Source organism: Rana temporaria, chromosome 12 (assembly GCF_905171775.1).
Source record: "Rana temporaria chromosome 12, aRanTem1.1, whole genome shotgun sequence".
NCBI lineage: Eukaryota > Metazoa > Chordata > Amphibia > Anura > Ranidae > Rana > Rana temporaria.
Window position 1 is genome coordinate 23,109,190 of NC_053500.1, and position 20,431 is coordinate 23,129,620.

Genomic DNA, 20,431 nt, shown 5'->3' on the forward strand with positions numbered 1-20,431 from the left:
CATAGAAGACAACAGGAAAACAAAGCACAGGAAAATGCCTGACGCACTGCTGTAGTTCATAGGACGGGGGCGAGCACGTTAGTGACCACAGAGAGAAGCTCCCATGACTTTTTTCATCAGGAAACAGACAACCAGGAAGTGTCCAGAACAGAGAAGAATTACAGCAACTTCAGAGCAAAAACTAACAATGAGGACATGAAACCAGGACTGCAGTAAGGTAACTTAAGCTATTTAGCGAAAAAAAAAAAATCCTTTAGTGACCCATTAACTGATTCCTTTTAAAAACGATTAAAAATAGATAAAAATCAATCATATAATGTACCTGTAGTTTCTAGTTTTGTTTTTGCATGTTGTTTCCTGCCTCTCTGCCTTACAGAGCATACAGAGCCATAGAGCAGTGATGGTTTTGAAAACGAAACTAGAAACTAGACACACACCTCCTTGAAGTTAGTGACCACAGAGAGAAAGCTCCCAGTACTGTGGTCATCAGGAAACAGACAACCAGGAAGTGTGGAGTTCAGAGAAGAATTACAGCAACTTGAGAGCAAAAACGAACAATGAGGACATGAAAACAGCACTGCATTAAGGTAAAGGAAGCTATTAAGATAAAAAAATTATTTCCTTTACAAACCCTTTAAGATGTCTATCCAAGCAAGTAATAGCATCATACATTTTTTCAGTCTGGTGACTGAAAATAGCTGAAATAAGAAGGTTTAGAACTTAAAGTGGAAGTAAACCCACCTATCATTTTCAGCCAAGGAAGCTGCCATCTTGGCCTATATTTAATCTTCAACTGCCATGGTGCTGCACATGTGATCAGTTATGACACCAGCCATTGGATGGTTTGACAGTTTGGTTGAGAGCACAACCAATGGGACAGTTAGCAATCCCGGCATGCCGGAAATGTAACTGCTTTTTTAAACTGTTAAATCGATGGGTTTACTTCCGCTTTAAAGCACACAGAGATTGGACATTAGTTGTAAAGCTGCTGGATGAGGAGGTGTAACTATCTATTGAAGCGTTTAGAAACTAGGGTTGCACCGATACGGCTTTTTTAAAACCGAGTAAAAGTACTGATACTTTTTTAAATACTCGCCGATACTGATATATATATATTACAATGATTTATTTGTTTGCGGGGGGAGGGGAGTGTCAGTGTTTTTTTTTTTTTTTTTCAATTTAACTTATATTTATTAAGACAAAATATATAATGTTTTTATTATTATTTTGTTCTATCAGCCATGTTGGAGAGGGGGGCTTTGGTGAGATACCTAGAATCTAAACAGACCCCTGATATCTTCCTTTTGAGACAGGGAAAGGGACTGAGGGTAGAGATTCAATAGCCCCTTTCTCTGCAGTCTCAGCTGCACTGGAGATGAATGGAGAGGAGTCAGTGGCTCCTCTTCATTCATAAACTGAAGCATTGTAAACACAGCTTACAATGCTATTATGAATCTGTGCATTTGGAAAAGGAAGGAGCCGGTAAATTACATATTTACTGGCTCCTTCCTCCGCTCTCCATCCTGACAGATCCGAGACAGGGGAGACTGAAGGAGGAGCCGGAGAGGACACAGGGGGACCCGAAATAGGACATGGATGGAGACTTGAAGGAGGACACAGAGGGGGAGTCAGAGGACAATACCGATCTGGACCCAAAGGAGGACACAGGGGACATGGGGAGCACAGAGGGGGACTCGGAGGAAAACACAGGGGACAGTCAGTGCGGCAGTGGTTGCAAGCACCAATCTCACTGACAGCCGCGGGAGGGAGAAGAGGAGAAGCGGCTGTCAGAAAAGCTATACAGGGAGATCAGTGCTTGTAACTGCCTCCACCGCTGCACCGATCATGTCTGAGGCTACCCAGGTATTGGATCAAGCTTCGGAGCATTTGCAAGAGTACAAGTACTCATGCAAATGCTCGGTATCTGCACCGATACCGATACTAGTATCGGTATCTGTCCAACCCTATTGGATACACAGGAAAAATAATACATCCTGGGCATACTCGAGTTTTCAAAGCGGAGGTCCATCCAAATTTGTTTTTTTAAAAGCCAGCAGCTACAAATACTGCAGCAGCTGACTTTTAAAAAATGGACACTTACCTGTCCAGCACGCCCGCAATGTTGGCAGCCGAGGCCGAGCAATCGCTCGTCTCTCGGCTGCCACCGCCACCATCCTCGGTGAGGGAATCAGGAAGTGAAGCCTTGCAGCTTCACTGCTCGGTTCCCTACTGCGCATGTGCGAGCGGTGCGACCCGTCCTCACTGGTCCCCGCTCTCTCCTGGGACCAGTGTGTTTCCCAGGAGACAGTTGGGAGGGGGGGGGGGTGAAAATACATGTCTTAGACAGGTATCTGCACCCCCTCCCCCTGAAAGGTGCCAAATGTGACACCGGAGGGGGGAGGGTTGCAAAAAGCGGAAGTTAAACTTTTTGGTGGAACTCCACTTTAAACAATTGTGCAATGTGGATTTGCAGTAACCCACAGCGGTAGAGTAGGGCCCATATCAACAGGCTTTTAGAATTGCTTCTCTTCTTCTACAACTCTATAGGGATGCAATAGCATCTTGAATCAGCTTGGAAGAAAGTCAACTGCAGGTCAGCAGGCAGTCCACTGCAGGTAAAATGCACATGTCAATGAATTCTGAATAATCTCAGAAGCATCCCAAATTAGTATCAACTGAAAGCTAAACGCACCTTTAACCAAGTTGCATTTGCCTTTTGACACAAACCAGAAACCTGCAAATATGGGCCCTAAACATCAGCTGTCATTGTTCTATTTGTCTGAACTGGAATTTGGCTGGTGATATGGGCACTGCCATTGCTTTATATGGATGCAAGTTTTTAAATTAGCAGCTCAGCACAACTGCTTGTCTAATCAGGACACAGCTCTGGGATGTAGGGAAGAGAAGACTGCAGATAAACAAATAAAACCTATGTAGGAGGATTTGTTTAATCTCGGTGTATCACGGAAGGCAAGTCACTTCGCTGAGTATATGAGAGGGTTTATAACCACTTTAACTACTTCCGGACCACCCTGTAGCAGTAAATCTACAAGTATGTGATTCTGCACTTCTGCCTACAGGGGGCGTGCATAGGCCACTGGCAGACCACTTCTGGGTGTCGGCACTGGATTTCCACCAGCACCTGCTTATCATCAGCAAAATACATAGAATGGAGATATGCCTATGTAAACAAAGCAGATCCCTATTCTGACAGGAGTGAAGGGATGCATTTTGTGTCTCTGCAAAGGGAATAAGATCAATCTCTTCCCCTAGTAAAAGCAGCACATACAGTACACAAAAACACTGGCTAGGCACACAGTTAACCTTTTCATTGCCCTAGATGTTTGTTTGCAATAGATTTATTCAAAAGTTTAACAAATTTCTTAGGACACAAATAATATATCGATATAGAAAGATCGATGCACTCTCAAAAGGTGACCGAGTGTCTGATCCATATGACTGTAACATAAAAACAATTATAAAGTTAAATACAGTTGAATTAGGCTACTGCCTTCTTGGGCATGTACTATGTACTATGCATGTATTATAATTAATTGGTAATGTTTGCTCAAACTGTAGCTCCTGTAGCATAACCTGAGAACCTAATTTAAATGATACACGCCCCATTTGAATTAGGCGGGCTTGCGCCGGACGGATTTACGTTACACCGCCGCAAGTTTACAGGCAAGTGCTTTGTGAATCAAGCACTTGCGCTGAAAACTTGCGGCGGTGTAACGTAAATGACATACGTTACGCCGCCGCAAATGTATGTGAATCTGGCCCTATATTTTTGTATAAACCAGTCAATATATGCGTTTTGAGATTTTTACAAAAACATGTAGCATAATACACATTGGCCTAAATTTATGAAGAAATTCAATTTTTTACATTTTGTATTGGATGTGTTTTTTAGAAGAAAGTAAAACATTTTCTTTTTTTAATTGTCTGTCTTTTTTTGTTTATATCGCAAAAAATAAAAAAACGCAGTTGAGATCAAATACTTCCAAAAGAAAGGTCTATGTCTGGGGAGAAAATTACATACATTTTATTTGGGTACAGCGTTGCATGACTGCGCAATTGTCAGTTAAAATAACGCAGGGCCGTATTGCAAAAAAATTACTGGTCATAAGGGGGGTAAATCCTCGGGAGGTCAAGTGGTTAATGATCTCTATATTCTGCTCTACTGACTTTCAAGATGATCAATCTTTGCATGCGATCAATACAAGTCCCATTAGTACTTGATATGACAACAAAATTACATCACCTCTAGAACGCAATGTATATCTGAAAATATGACGGTTTAAATTCCTATCAATATTTTTCACTTCATCTATAAATCATCTCATGTAATTGTATAGGAACTTGGCAATAGAAAAATATTTACAATTGCTTAAAACTATTTGGAATACATAAACAAATCCTTCTGTAGCATATTAGAACTGCCTTATGTATGACATACTGTCAATGGAAACAAATACATCTAACAACTGTTACTTTTTACTGTACAAACTCCCTCTGGTGGAAAAGGCTTGTGCCTGCACAGGGGATCCTAGGGACAGAGGACACGTATTCCCTTAACTCAAGGTATAATCTCATGAGGTAAGAGATGGGTTACATCTAAGGCCTCGTACACACGACCGAGAAACTTGTCGTAAATGAAACATCGTTTTCCTCGACGAGTTTCTTGTCAGGCTTGTGGAGAAACTTGACAAGCTTTCTTTGCGTACACACTGTCAAGACAAAATCTCGTTGTTCTCAAACACGGTGACGTACAACACATAGGACGGCAGGGGAAGTTCGATTCCACTGGCACAACCCTGGGGGCTGCTTTTGCTAATCTCATGTTACTACGTGTTAAGTAAAAGTTTGGTAAGAGACGATTTGCACTTTTTAGACTGTTACAGCGTGACGAATGTGCTATCTCCATTACAAACGCTACTTTTACCCAAGGTACGCTCCCGTCTCATACTTTATTGAGTATTGAGTTTACATTTGGCCAGGGTAGTTTTCACCTTGTCCAGACAGAGGGTTTTAAGGGCCAGATCCTCAAAAGGGATACGCTGGCGTACGGCCGGCGCGGGAGCGCGCCTAATTTAAATGGGAATCGCCCCCATGAAAAGAGGAACGCCTTGCGCCGGCGGAATTTAAGTTACACAGCCAAAAATTTCTAGGTAAGTGCTTTGTGGATCGGGCACTTAGGTAGAAATTTTAAGGCAGTGTAACTTAAATGGGAAAATTTACGTTACGCCGGATCTTTGTGGATTACCCCCTAAGATCCCATCTGAGATGGGTAAGTGCTGCACGTTTATCTGGGTCTGGGATTTTTGGTCAAGTAATTTCAACTTATTGATTTCAGAGAGAAATCAATGATCTGTTTACTTTCCTGTTTCATGCGAAAGAATCCATGTTTAATAAACTAACACTTTGATGTGTGTGGACATTTCAGAATTGGAGTTGGTAGCAAAATAGTAGTGCAAGTTGGACAGCATGTGCTATGTTCGGATCATGATTAGACACAGCCGATCACATGGTTAAAGAGCCGCGTCATTGGCTCTTTAACAAGATCGGGGTCACACCGTGTCCTAGGAACACGTTGCGGCCGCATTCACCGCACTGCGTGGGCGTAGGAGAGTGGCCGTTCTGGGGCGCCGTCATATGAAGTCGTCCCAGAACGAGATCCGCACCGTTCCTCCGTCAATTGCTTATGAACAATAGAAATGAAAGGCACATTTTTTTTATAGATATAAATAAAACATTATAAATACCTTTTTTTTATAAGTGATCACATTCACTCTGTTCTCAGCTATATAAGAGCAGGTGGAAGGAGAAGCAGCAGAACACTGAGCTTCAGTGAATGGCTGTGTTGCAGGGGAGTGTCAGGACAAGTCTGATCATTGGATGAGAGCAGGCTGAGTTCCCAGCATAGCTATATAACTGGCCATGGTGTTCTCTCCTGCTTAGTGGGTCAGTTTTTAGTAGGAAAGCAGAGGGACTGGCAAGAAAACCAGGGATTTCACACAAAGGAAACAAAACAAAGAAAACAGGATACCGTCTCATACAAGTACATGGTACACCAGGAACATATCAGGAATATGAAGTGCTAGGGTAACAAATGCTGTCCGGCATACTGTGTATCATAAGTTTAAAATATAAAAAGAGGGCATTTGCATTTTGAATAAGCCCAGAAATCCTTACGCCTTATCGGAAATTCCGACAAGAAAAGTTCGATGTGAGCTTTTGGTCAGAAATTCTAACCGTGTGTATGCTCCATCGGACTTTTGCTGTCGGAATTTCCGCCAACAAAAGATTAAGAGCAGGTTCTCTATTTTTTTGTAAAATCTGCTCGTCGGTATGCAATTTCGACGTGCAAAAAAACACGGATGCTCAGAATCAAGCAGAAGAGCCAAACTGCCTATTGAACTTCATTGATCTCGGCTCGTTGTACGTCTTGACAGTCGGAATTTCTGACAAGATTTGTGTGACCATGTGTATGCAACACAAGTTTGAGCCAACATTCCGTCAGAAAAAAAAAAAAATTCTTGTCAGAATTTCCGATCTTGTGTACGCGGCATTAGGGAGCATTTGTAATGATTTTGTTTTAAAGAGTCTAGCAATTATCAAAACAGTGGCAATGTCTGGAGGTTCACCCTAAAAAAAAATTCTAACAATACAATACGGCTTCCGGGTATGATTCTTGCTGGACTGGGCGTTCCTAGTTGATTGACGTTCCTCCGACCGGCGCATACTGCGCGTCATGACTTTCCGACAGAAGCCGAATGTATACGGTGCCTGTCGGAGGAACGTCAATCAACTAGGAACGCCCAGACCCGCAAGAATCATACCCGGAAGCCAAGGGATGAAACGGCGATAACGAGGTATGTACGAAAAAAAAAAAAAAAAAACAGCATACCCGCAGTGTAATCAGTCTTCTCAATGTATTGTTAGAATTTTTTTTATAGGGTGAACCTCCACTTTAACCTATCATCCTACAGTTCATTTGAAAAAGTGTTCATATACCCTTGAAATTCCATATTTTGTCATGTTACAACCAAAAACATAAAAGTATTTTATGTGATAGTTCAACACAAAGTGGCACATAATTGTGACGTGGAAGGAAAATAATAAATGATTTTCCAATTTTATTACAAATAAATATGTGAAAAGTGTGGGGTACATTTGAATTCAGCCCCCTTAAAGCGGTGGTTTCCCCCTTAAAAACAATTTTTTTTATTAGTCCCGCGGGAGTGGGCGTTCCTCACATGCTGTTGATTGACGTTTTGCTCAAAAACGAGCTCCCCCCTGTCGCGTAAGCCGCGTCACGGTTGGCGAAAGGAGCCGAATTGCGAGTCGGCGCTATACTGCGCATGCGCATCGCCGTTCGGCTCCTTTCGCCAGTCGTGACGCGGCTTACGCGACGGGGGGAGAGCTCGTTTTTGGGCAAAACGTCAATCAACATCATGTGAGGAACGCCCACTCCCGCGGGACTCGCAACCCGGATGCACGGGTGAAGATGCTGTACTAAGGTATGTACAGCAGGAAAAAAAAAATAATAGCCTTAATCGTGATGGAATGTGGGGGGGCAGTGGAATAAAAAAAAGTTGTTTTTAAGGGGGAACCACCGCTTTAAGTCAATACTTTGTAGAACCTCCTTTCTCTGCAATTACAGCTGCAAGTCTTTTTGGGGATGTCTCTACTAGCTTAGCACATCTAGAGAGTGAAATTTTTGCCCATTCTTCTTTGCAAAATAGCTAAAACTCACATTGGATGGAGAGTGTCTGAACAGCAATTTTCAAGTCTTGCCACAGATTCTCAATTGGATTTAGGTCTAGACTTTGACTGGGCAATTCTAACACATGAATATGATTTGATCTAAACTGTTCCAATGTAGCTCTGACTGTATGTTTAAGGTTGTTGTCCTGCTGGAAAGTGAACCTCTGCCCCAGTCTCAAGTCTGTTGCAGATTTAAAGCGGTGGTTCACCCTTATTAACATTTTTTTAGCATAAAATGAGGCATAGTAGCGCGAGGGGGGTCGGAATCTTGTCTCTACGATTACACTGTGAGTACCGGACTAAAAAAATAAAGACAGGCATACTGTAGCTCGCGCTACTATGCCTCATGTTATGCTAGAAGAAAAAAAATATTTTTTTTTATTAATAGGGTGAACCCCCGCTTTAAACAGATTTTCTTCTAAGATTGCCCAGTATTTGGCTTCATTCATTTTCCCATCAACTCTGACCATCTTCCTTGTCCCTGGTGAAGAAAAGCATCCCCACAATATGATAATGCCACCACCATGTTTCACGATGGGGCTGTGTTCAGGGTGATGTGTAATGTTAGTTTAACACCACACATAGCGTTTTGCTTTTAGGCCAAGAAGTTACATTTTGGTCTGATCTGACCAGTTCACCTTCTTCCACATGTTTGCTGTGTCTCCCACATGGCTTCTCACAAACTGCAAATAGGACTTCTTATGGCTGTCTTTCAACAATGGCTTTCTTCTTGCCACTCTATAAAGGACAGATTTCTGGAGTGCAGGACTAAAAGTTGTTCTGTGGACAGATTCTCCCAGGTGTGGATCTCTGCAGCTCCTCCAGAGCTACCATGGGCTTCTTGGCTACTTCTCTGATTAATGCACTTTGCCCGGCCTGTCAGTTTAGGTGGATGCCATGTCTCGGTAGGTTTGCAGTTACGATAAGCCATACTCTTCCATTTGTGGATGATTGTATTGAACAGTGCTTTGTGAGATGTTCAAAGCTTGGAATATTGTTTTATAACCTAACCCTACATTAAACTTCTCCACAACTTTATCCCTGGCTTGTCTGATGTGTTTCTTGGCCTTTGTGATGCTGTTTGCTCACTAAGGTACTCACAGAACAGCTGTAATTATATTGAGATCAAATTACACAAGGTGGATTCTATTTACTAATAGGGTGACTTCTGAAGGCAATAGGTTCCACTAGATTTTAGTTAGGGGTATCAGCGTAAAGAGGCTAAATACAAATGCACACCACACTTTTCAGGTATTTATTTGTAACAAATTTTGAAATACATTTATAATTTTTCTTCCACTTCACACACTTCACAATTATGTGCCACTTTGTGTTGGTCTATCACATAAAAAAATCCCACTAAAATACATTTACCTTTTGGTTGTAACATGACAAAATGTGGAAAATTTCAAGGGGTGTGAATACTTTTTCAAGGCACTGTATCTTATAAAGTCTGTCATTTTTCATTTTCATGACTTGAATGCCAGATATTCACAGACTAGCAGCTGTTAATCACACTGTGGGAATTTTGTTCTCATGCCATAAGCTCAGAGGAACTTTATGGTGTTTTCAGACATTTACTAAAAACAACTAATAGAAACCATAATTCCCATTAATGCCCACTGCTAAACTCTCACACAGTCTGTGATATCCTGCTATGAATTTACTGTTTTCCAAAACAGAATCAGGAAACACCACAATCATTTTTTTCAACACTCCTAAGGTCGTAAAACTGCAATAAGTTTATGGCTTGTGCCTCCTGTGAGGATGCTTTCATTTTGGGTCAAAATTAGAAAAAGCACCATTTATCTCAAGCAGATTGCCCAGCATGAAGGGACATATGAAAAATTTAATGTCATGAGCCCTTCTGTGGAACTTTGCAGGTTCATGATATCTGTGTGGGTCTGGCATGATGATGTAATTACACTAGAATCATGTAATTATTGTTCTTTGCTAAGTAAACAGCGTATCAAATTTAGTCAATGAACCCCACCAAGTCCATTTTTGTACAACTGTCCATTACAATTGACTTTACTTTAGCTAGCTCAGCTTAATGAGCAGGGCCGCCATCTGGAATTATGGGGCCCCTTACACAGCTTCAGGCATGGGCCCTCTTGGAGCAGAGAACCGGGGCCCTCTGGGCCCTTTAATAAAAAGAAATAAAAGATATATATATTTTTTGTTTTTTTTTAAAAAGGGGATTGCCATCTGGGGCCCTGGGGACCTCTGGGCCCTTTAATAAAAAAAAATAAAAAAATAAACACCCTGGGGACCTCTGAGCCCTTTAATAAAAAATATATACATATATATAAAAAAAAAAAAAAAATAATATAATCAAAAAAAAAAAATTATATAAAAAAAGGGGGGTTGCCATCCGGGGCCCTGGGGACCTCTGGGCCCTTTAATAATAATAATAATAATAATAATAATAATAATAATAAAACAAATATATACTGTATATAAAAATTTATATATATATAAAAAAATAAAAGAAATAAAAAAATATATATTAAAAAAAAAAAAATTAAATAAATAAAAAAAAAGGGGGGTTGCCATATGAGACAGTGGGGCATATCTCAGCATTACCAATTCACATGTTTTGGGGTAACAGCTGTAGCTGGCTGCTTGGATGGCAGAGAGGGCAATCGCAGGTTGCTGTACTGCAGCAGCCTTGCATGCCTGGGCCGACTTCAGCACCATTCAGCCCCCTCACCTGGGGGAGCCGGTGAGAATTATAGAAGTGAAAGGACACAAGGCAAGCCTCACTGAACTTTCAGAAATGTTGTTTCTCAGAAAGACTTTGCCATGGGAGTGAATGGGGAATGGACTACAATCCCAGAGAAAAAGGCATGTAAGGGGAAGAGTGGAATGCACTTTCAGAAATTAAGAGTTCTCTCCCTGTGTGGGGCCTAGATTGGTGTGCACCTCTGTGTGTGTATTTGTCAGTGGCAGACTAAAAATCTGATTTCTGAGGACCAGAGTTGACCTGAGAACAGAGCCAGAGGGGTTGCAGACAGATGAATGTACAGACCAAGGTTCTCTGTGTTACCAGGACTGGTGGGCCTCCACTGCTGTGTTTGATTTTACCGCTGGTAACAGATCTGGAAAAAGGGAAACTGCCTATCTACGTAGTCTACCAAAATCATTGCATACATATTTCAAAGGGATGGTACAGATGTGCAGCACTGTAAAGACTGGGCCCCAGCTGGCTGAAGGTTGTAGCCAGGGGTACCTCCCTTAAGATATATATAGGGTGCTATATGCAGAGTGCAATTTAAAATGTTTATTTACCTTTACAATTCATTGAAGAGAAGCTCCTATGAGATTATTTTGCATTATTGATACTGTTCATTGCTGATATTAATCCATGTTAGGTTATCTTGGTTAGTAGTATAGTGATTTAAGCCCCATACACACAGGCAAAATGTCGGGAGACATTTGCCGGTTAAAAAAACCCCACAGCTAAAATTCTGCCCGTGTGTATGACAGTCTGTCGGTTTGTGCATGCTGGAAAACCAGCAGCCGACCGACTCCCGATCAGTGAACTCTCAGACAAGCTTTATAATTCAGTACTTTAATTGTAGAGAAGAATGCAGATAAACAGGTACAATGTATGTAGTAGGATTTTTTTTCATCTCTATGTATCATCTGAGATTAGTCACTTCACTTGGTATATGTGAGGCCCCGTACACACGTCCGAGAAACCCGACGGGCAAAACACATCGTTTTGCTCGTCGAGTTCCTTGTGAAGCCGCCGAGGATCTCGGCGAGCCAAGTTTCCTCATTGACTAACGAGGAAATAGAGAACATGTTCTCAATTTGGCCCGACGAGATCCTCGTCGGTTTCCTTTGGCCGAAAGTGTACAGACGACCGGGTTTCTCGGCAGAATACGGCTCCGAACGAGTTTCTGGCTGAATTCTGCCGAGAAACTCGGTCGTGTGTACGGGGCCTAAGGGTTTACAACCACTTTAAAGAACCGTATATGACCTAAAAAAACAATGTCAATCTAGATAATGTAGTCCTGGGCAAGCAAGCATATTGTGCACACAGTGAAAAAGGTCTACTGTTTTAAATCAGACAGACCATATCCAGTGAAATAAGAGGTTGAGCAAGGCACACTCATTGTGAAGCACTACTATAGTTTTTAGATCTTGCATATGATGCTTCTTATCTAATGAGTATTTGTATATGCAAAAATATTAAACACGTATGAAATATACTGTATATAGAAATACTGTATATAGAAATATATTATATTTCTATATACAGTATCTCACAAAAGTGAGTACACCCCTCACATTTTTGTAAATATTTTATTATATCTTTTCATTTGACGACACTGAAGAAATGACACTTTGCTACAATGTAAAGTAGTGAGTGTACAGCTTGTATAACAGTGTACATTTGCTGTCCCCTCAAAATACCCCAACACACAGCCATTAATGTCTAAACCACTGACAACAAAAGTGAGTACACCCCTAAGTGAAAATGTCCAAATTGGGCCCAAAGTGTCAATATTTTGTGTGGCCACCATTAATTTCCAGCATTAATGGCTGCAAGTTGAGTTATTTTGGGAGGGAAAGAAAATGTACACTGTTATACAAGCTGTACACTCACTACTTTAGATTGTAGCAAAGTGTCATTTTTTCAGTGTTGTCCCATGAAAAGATATAATAAAATATTTACATAAATGTGAGGGATGCACTCACTTTTGTGAGATACTGTATACAGATAAAAAAGGGACATACATTAATCCCTATGAGATAGCGGGTGTCAGCGGATTAATATCCGCTGACACCCAATCTCATTGCTGTCCGCAATGGTCCGATTCTGCAGACAAAGGAAAAACCTATTTTTCCATTCGTCTGCAGAGCGAATTGGGTGAACACTGACAGACGGTCTGTGTCCATGCGATCCTCCCATAGGGGAGAGTGGAGATCTGACAGGGCGGTCCCTGCACAGTGTGCGGGGACTGCCCTGTCATCTGCCCGCTCAGCGGGGATCAACAGAGCGATCCCCACTGAGTAAGCGGATACACATGTACGGATCCTTACAGGATCCGTACATGTGAAAAAGGCCTAAGCCCCGTACACACGAGAGGATATCCGCTGGAAACGGTCCGCCGGACCGTTTCCTGCGGATAAATCCTCTGGCGGATTTGGATCTGATGGCTGTTCTAACCATCAGATCGAAATCCGCGCGGAATACATCCGTGGTGACGTGTCGCGCCGTCGCCGCGACGATGACGCGGCGACGTGCGCGACGCTGGAAGGTAACTACTTCCACGCATGCGTCGAATCATTACGACGCATGGGAGGGATGGGAGCGGACGGATTGATCCGGTGAGTCTGTACAGACGTGTTATACGCCAGTGCGTGTTATACACTGATAAATACGGTAATTAAATGTATTTTTTTGCAAGCAATGAGAGTACCTAAATTTGGCTTGGTACCACTGTAGAGCAGAGCTCAGACTAGGAGAGAAAAGAAGGAAGAGAAAGCAAAATGAGAGAGATAAGCTCATGAGTCCTTTTCATTCGCTGTCCAATCACAGCATGTGAGAGTGACAAGACCTGTAAGTTTTACTATTGCAGCAGAAAAAAAATCATATCTCCTGCAGTGTGGCAGATCTGTGTCAATATCAGGACTGGTTGGACAGAAATACAAATACAAGCTCCCTTTTATGTATTTGTAATGTTTTATTCAGCTGCTTGTCTGGAGATCAGCTTTAGACTCCCCTGGTGTAGTATATGGTTTTCTATACAATGCTTCAGAATTTGTCAGTGCTGTATACATTTTTCAAATAAATAAGCCAGTACCTGACGTAAGACTTGAAGTAGGACAGGTCTTCTTCTTCCTCTGGTTTTGGCACAAGCCCCTGTGTGTCATGCGGTGCGAAACTTTGCTGTGGGGATGTTCTCGGCAGCTGTCTTTATTCCTGCATTACATAAACAGCAAACAGACATTACACACTGAGCAGAGATCTCTACCGCCTGGAGTCATCTTTTACAGTCCATCACTGTGTTTATGAATTACATTTAAAAAAAGGCAGCGATGAGCCATCCAAATAAATCACAATCTGCTGGGGAAGACAATCGGATAAGGAACCAGTTTGTGTGAACTCATTTGGGAGCTTTAGATAATTTCCTGTCTCAGACATTACATGATACACAGGAAGCAAAAAACATCCGTGTGTGATATTACTGCACTGATCTCACTGCAACAGACAGGCATGATGAGTACCCACAGGCCTTGCGGTCTTGGCTTAAGTAAGGACTTTTCACCAAAACATTTCTATAATCGCTTCCATCACGTATCCAAATGTGAGTTTAGTAGTGTTCTGGGCACATGTAATCTTCCATGTATTGTAGAACCCTCCTAGGTAAGTGCTAGAAGAGAGTATAGTTTTTGGGTCTTTCTGCTTACTAGGAAGGCTATTAGACAAATTTAGATGCTCTCTGCCTAAGAGGGAGCAAGGGTCCATTGATAGGGTCTGTTCATGGTGTTCTGGCATACCTCCCAACTTTCTGAGATGGGAATGAGGGACACCTATCAGCAAAAGTATGTAAACATAGGACACACCCCCTTGTCACGCCCCCTTAAAGGAGAATTGTACAAAAAAATAACAATGGTTAAACCCACAAGTGCTTTTTTTTACCACTACTATTCCTTTATATTGGCTTTTGGAATTTACAAATGCAGCAATTTAGAAATCAGATGAAAGGTTTAGCACTGGAAAACACTTTTTGATAGATAAAAAGTGCATTTTATATACATTAGGGCTGTTACTGATCAAAATTTTTGTGTTCGATTAATCGATTTTTTTTGTAATCGATTAATCGACTAATTTCGATTAATTATAATGCACATACAGATCCAACTACTTTTAGCTGATCTCCTCCTTGCAGGCTGATTCCCAGTGCAGCTACCAACCACTGGAAAAATGGATAGCAGGATACAAAAAACACACAAAGGCAGCACTAAATGGGAATAGCATTAAAACTTCAAGTAGGTAACAAAATACATTTTGCACTGGATATAAAAATCGATGTAGCTACATAAACTGTAAAAATGATGCGAGTAATACCAAACGGTAACAAAAGCAGTCATAAAAACATGTAGCTAAGTATGAAACTGGTATAAAAATGTGTACAACAATACCACTGCTGAATCCAGATGAGGAGAAGTTAACATCAGTCCGTCGGCATGTAGATGTCCCAGGAAGGGAACTATCACAACTCCCAGTGGATGGTTGTAGAATCCCAGGTTGATAGAGGGAAGTGATAGAGGGAAGTGTAACAGCCCTTGCGTGTGGCAGATAGTAAGGTCCCGCCGACATGCAGATATGAAGGCACAGCAAAGGAGCCCTTCAAATGGACACGGCAAGCCTCGCCGGTGTCCGTGACGTCACCAGATCTCCGACGGAACTCCCTGAAGGCCCAGAAGCCGTCGGAGAGGTGAGTACCAATCAAAATAATTTTGGTCTATCAAAAAAATTTTGATCGATCAAAGAAATTAAAGATTAATCGATGAATTAATAGTTAATTTCCACAGCCCTAATCTGTATAGATCAGACCAAAATGAGGGACAAATGAGGAGAATGAGGGACAGAGGGACATTGCTCCAAATCAGGGACAGTCCCTCAAAATTAGGGACAGTTGGGATGTATGTTTTGGTGCTGCTCATGTTGTCGGAATGTTTCACACTGGTCCAATAAGGGGGCATATTGGACAGTGGGAGGAAACCTGACAAATGAGAGCACAGGCGTAGTTACAGCACTGCCCATTGGTGGAGGAAAGTGCCTTAGTGCATACTGGGTGACTGTATATATACCAAGGACACATGTGTTTGGGGTCTTCAGCTGTAGAGTGGGGTCATGAAGGGAAGGGGCAGCTGCCCCTTCTTTGTAAAGGCTGCAATGCGGCCTTAGGTGGTGGGCCTGAATCTGAGTGAAGCTAAACCCAGAGGTCCTGCAGAGCTGACTGGAAGGGAAACCCACCAGAAAGGATCTGATTCTGCCTACAGTGAGTACAGATGTGTGTCATGGGGCCTGTCTTGTGAGCAGTAGCGGTGTGTCCATAAAGGGCACAGGAGCGCCGCCCCCTCTCTCCTGCCACCTGTCTATCACCGTAAATAGATTCATGCATTGCATGAATCTATCTATGGTCGCCGCTGCCACCCCCAAATCAGGTACACGGCCCCTTGTCTGGCACCTGAATTACAGCGGCGGGGTATTTTTTGGAAGCACCTGATTAATAGGAATCCAAAAAGGTGAACAGCGGGCGCCATGCTGGGCGTTCGCTGTTCACTCAGCTGTGTGTTAGGAAAGCGAATTAATCACTTTCTTAACACTGAACCGCCTCTCAGACAATCAGGTGCTCGGGTCTGTGTTACCTGTCACCTGATGACTGAAACATCAGGCGTTGTAATTGGATGCTGCCTATCAGGCGTCCAATCATAGCAGAGGATGGAAAGAGAGGGAGAAGAGGTTGAGGCGCGTGGAGGACATTGCCGTGACCCGCTGCCCCACCGAGACAAGGTAAGTGCCGGGCGGGTGGGGGATGCACACTGGCAGCAGTTGATGGGCACAGTAGCAGCAGTTGATGGGCACAGTAGCAACAGGTAAGTAATTCATATGCATACTAGCTCATTATGCCTTTGTCTTGCAGGGTTTTTTTTTTTTTTTTTAAGAGAGGGTTTACTTCCTCTTTAACAGGCTAAAGAATGTATGTCCTGTTTGTCCTGTAACCCTGCCCCCCCCCCCCCACTATCACAAAAAAACCTTGTAAATAAAAAACTAAGCAAAAGCAGATATGGTGCCTGCATAGTTAAAATTGTAAAAGAACGGGTCTATTACATGGTATGTTCCCAACTGCTTTAAGTACTGGTTATAAGTTAAAGGGACAAAAATGCATTTAAGCAGCTGGTGGTGTACCTCTTCATGTGCCTTGATTTTGTTCGCGCTCCCATCCTGCTTGATCTCTTGGCTGATTGTTGAAACTTGCTTGCATCCAATTGTTGTATTTCTTCGGAACAGTCCTGTAAGGATGAATATTGTGATATATAACATACTGAGTTGATTTTTATTATCACTGCTTCAGGTTATGTCCCATCCAGTATCATTAAAGCTGAATTATAGGCAAATGTCTAAATACATAGATAAAATATATATAAAGGAACTTGCCAAATAATTTGCATTCATGTACATTCAATGCTAAGACTTACACAGATCTGCCACAGTGCAGCCAGGAACAATTACCCTATATACTCGAGTATAGGCCGACACGAATATAAGCCGAGGCACCTAATTTTACCACAAACAAATGGGAAAACGTATTGACTCGAGTATAAGCCTAGGTGTGTCCATCTGCATGCCACACTGTGCCTCACTGTGTCCATGCCTCACTGTGTCCATGCCTCACTGTGCCCATGCCTCACTGTGTCCATGCCTCACTATGCCCATGCCTCACTGTGTCCATAACTAGACTGACGTTTAACATTGGAGTCTATGGAAGGGGTGCTCGGATTTTTAAAATCGGTGCTCCCCAGCCATAGGTCCCCCAGACAACAAACTTTGCAAACTTGTAGAGGAGAAAGGGGGCTACATGTGTGCCAAGTTCCGGATCCAGGGGACCTAAGACCGGCTGGTACCGGGTCCCCAAAATCACCAGGGAAATAACCGTTTAACATGGGAGTCTATGGAAGGGGTGCCCGGCTTCGAAAAATTGGTGCTCCCCGGCAGTAGGTCCCCCGGACAACAAACTTTGCACACTTGTAGAGGAAGAGTGGGGTCCAGGGGACCTATGGCAGGCCGGTACCGGGTCCCCAAAGTCCTGGAGATCAGGCACACAAAGATGACTCGAGTATAAACCGAGGGGGGCATTTTCAGCACAAAAAAAATTGCTGAAAAACTTGGCTTATACTCGAGTATATACGGTACATCATTTTCTGTTATAGCTTAGGAGTAGAATGGTGCCCTCTACCTGCCCCCAGCCTGAAGGAGCAACTGCTAGACTGGTAAAGTCACTCCTCTGCTCACTCTGCTTTCTCCACCTGTCAGCTTGTTCTATGACAGCACAACTGCATGTAGCACACCTAAACTGGCTGCCCCTTTCTCTCCCAGTCTGGTTGTTGATCGACATGGATATGCTAGAGGCAGGAAATGAGCCAAATGCAGTTACATAAAACAATCAATTTTAATGATTTATTTTTGAATACACAGCAGCATTTATTTGCATATTTTATAGCTACCAGCTTTAATATTTGTCCCTAAACTCCTTCCCTCCATATACAGTATGTATGTTACCAAGGCAGCTGTAGGGAGGTGAGGCTGTAGAGCAGTTCGGTGGTAAGGCGTTTCATAAAGGGGCATTTTCAGATAAGCATGATGTCACACCACAACACAACATCCCAATGCTGTCATGGTAATATACTGTATGTTGCACAGGAAATAGACTATGGCCTCTGTACAGAGTTTTTATTGTCACAGTAAGGTAATGAGATGTTGAACATTATTTGAGTCAAACCTACTTCTGCAACCTCAACCACCTATTTTTGTTTTTCCATGATAGTATATTAAACACTATGGGCCAGATTCACATACCTTTGCGGCGGCGTGACGTATTGTCTTTACGTTACACCGCCGCAAGTTTTCAGCGCAAGTGCCTGATTCACCAAGCACTTGCGTGTAAACTTACGGCGGTGTAACGTAAAGCCGTCCGGCGCAAGCCCGCCTAATTCAAATGGGGCGTGTACCATTTAAATTAGGCGCGTTCCCGCGCCGAACGTTCTGCGCATGCTCCGTTAGGAAATTTCCCGACGTGCTTTGCGCAAATTACGGCGCCCCGGCGTATTTTTTGAACGGCGACGTGCGTTACGTCGTTTCGTATTCCCGGAAGTCTTACGCAAAAAAAAAAATTTAATTCGACGCGGGAACAACGGCCATACTTTAACATGGCTGTTCTAAATGTAAGCCATGAAAAAGCAGGCCTAAGTTTGCGACGGGAAAAACCGACTAGCGACGACGTAAGAGATTGCGACGAACGTGCGTATCTTCGTGGATCGCCGTAATCAGCTAATTTGCATACCCAATGCTGGAAAACGACGCAAACTCCACCCAGCGGCCGCCGGAAAATTACACCTAGGATCCGAAGGCGTACGAAGCCGTACGCCTGTCGGATCTTAGCCAAAAGCCGTCGTATCTTTTTTGTGAATTACAAATAAAGATACGACGCGGCAAATTTGAAAATACGCCGGAGTATCAGTAGATAATCCGGCGTATTTCCTCTGTGAATCTGGCCCTGTGAGTAAACCTGTCATAAAACAGAGCCAAAAAAGCATAAGCAGATGTCACTTTCAATGAAATCCATATGTCAAAGCCATCAATTGGTCTAGAGAGGCGTCAGAATTTATGTGCACAGCTTGACTTTTCATGTAATAATCTAGATTAGCACTGTCTCAGAAGCCTCCCTAGTGGTTCTTTAATGTGGAGGAAGTCTAACGGATCAATGGAGTGGCCTGGGAAGGGACAGAGCCAAGAGTTGTATTTAATTTTAACTATTTAGCTTTCTAGAGCTTTGGATCGTTTTGAATACTTATGTGGTGTACTTAGTGTGGGGGGAAAAAAGGCAGCTAGGTGTACTCAAATTTCTGGAATGCCTTTCTATAGACAAGTTGTCAGAGCTTGGATTTGAACCAGGAGCCTCTGCTGTGTCAGGCAACATCTCTTCTTGCTGAGCTACTTATCAATCTCAGGCACTAATTCATTTCATTGGCCAGAACAATAATTCATTCTGGCCACTGAAATGAATTAATGCTCAAGCACTAAATAAGCCTAGTGTTTAGACACAGTGGGCTAGATTCAGGTAGGGGCGCGCATAGTTACGGCGGCGCAGCGTATTGTATTTACGCTACGCCGACGCAATTTACATAAGCTAGTGCAGTATTCACAAAGCATTTGCTCCGTAAGTTGCGGCGGCGTAGCGTAAATGGGGCCGGCGTAAGTGCGCGTAATTCAAATGTGGAAGGGGGGCGTGTTTTATGTAAATCTATGATGACCTGACGTGATTGACGTTTTGTATGCGCCGTCCGTGTACATATCCCAAGTACGGCTCAACGACGTATTGGTTTCGACGTGAACGTAAATTACGTCCAGCCCTATTCGCGAACGACTTACGCAAACGACGTAAAAAATTAAAATTTCGCAGCGGGAACGACGTCCATACTTAACATTGGCTGCGCCTCCTAATAGCAGGAACAACCTTACGCCGAAAAAGCCTAACGTAAACGACGTAAATAAATTGCGCCCGCCGTACGTACGTTTGTGAATCGGCGTATCTAGGTAATTTGCATATTCCATCAGAGGAAAAGAGAACATGTTCTCTATGTAAAAATTAGAAAGATGGGGTTTAACATACTGTATTTATCGGCGTATATCGCACACTTTTTTGCCCTGAAAATCGTGGGTGCGCGATATACGCCGATACCCGCTTTCCCGCGCCGAGTTTTGAATACTGCGCCGACATATACCGAGCGCAGTACACTCGGGTATAGTCGGCCAGTCTCGGCTTCTTCCGTGCTCACGTCCTGGACGTACAGGACGTACAGGACGTGAGCGCGACAGTTGCCGAGCCTGCCCGAGTGTACTGCGCTCGGTATATGC

At 42.9% G+C, this 20,431-nt stretch overlaps 1 protein-coding gene across 1 annotated transcript in view; it reads right to left on the reverse strand.

The window, feature by feature from the left end:
• The window catches only part of ZNF831 (zinc finger protein 831), a 64,109-nt gene that overhangs the window by 36,279 nt on the left and 7,399 nt on the right, over nucleotides 1–20,431 (reverse strand). The window contains exons 2-3 of the mRNA XM_040331857.1: nucleotides 16,706–16,809; nucleotides 13,590–13,708 (exon numbers count right to left, since the gene is read on the reverse strand). Coding sequence (XP_040187791.1) covers nucleotides 13,590–13,708; nucleotides 16,706–16,809 — 223 coding nt within the window. The remainder of the gene's footprint in view (nucleotides 1–13,589; nucleotides 13,709–16,705; nucleotides 16,810–20,431) is intronic.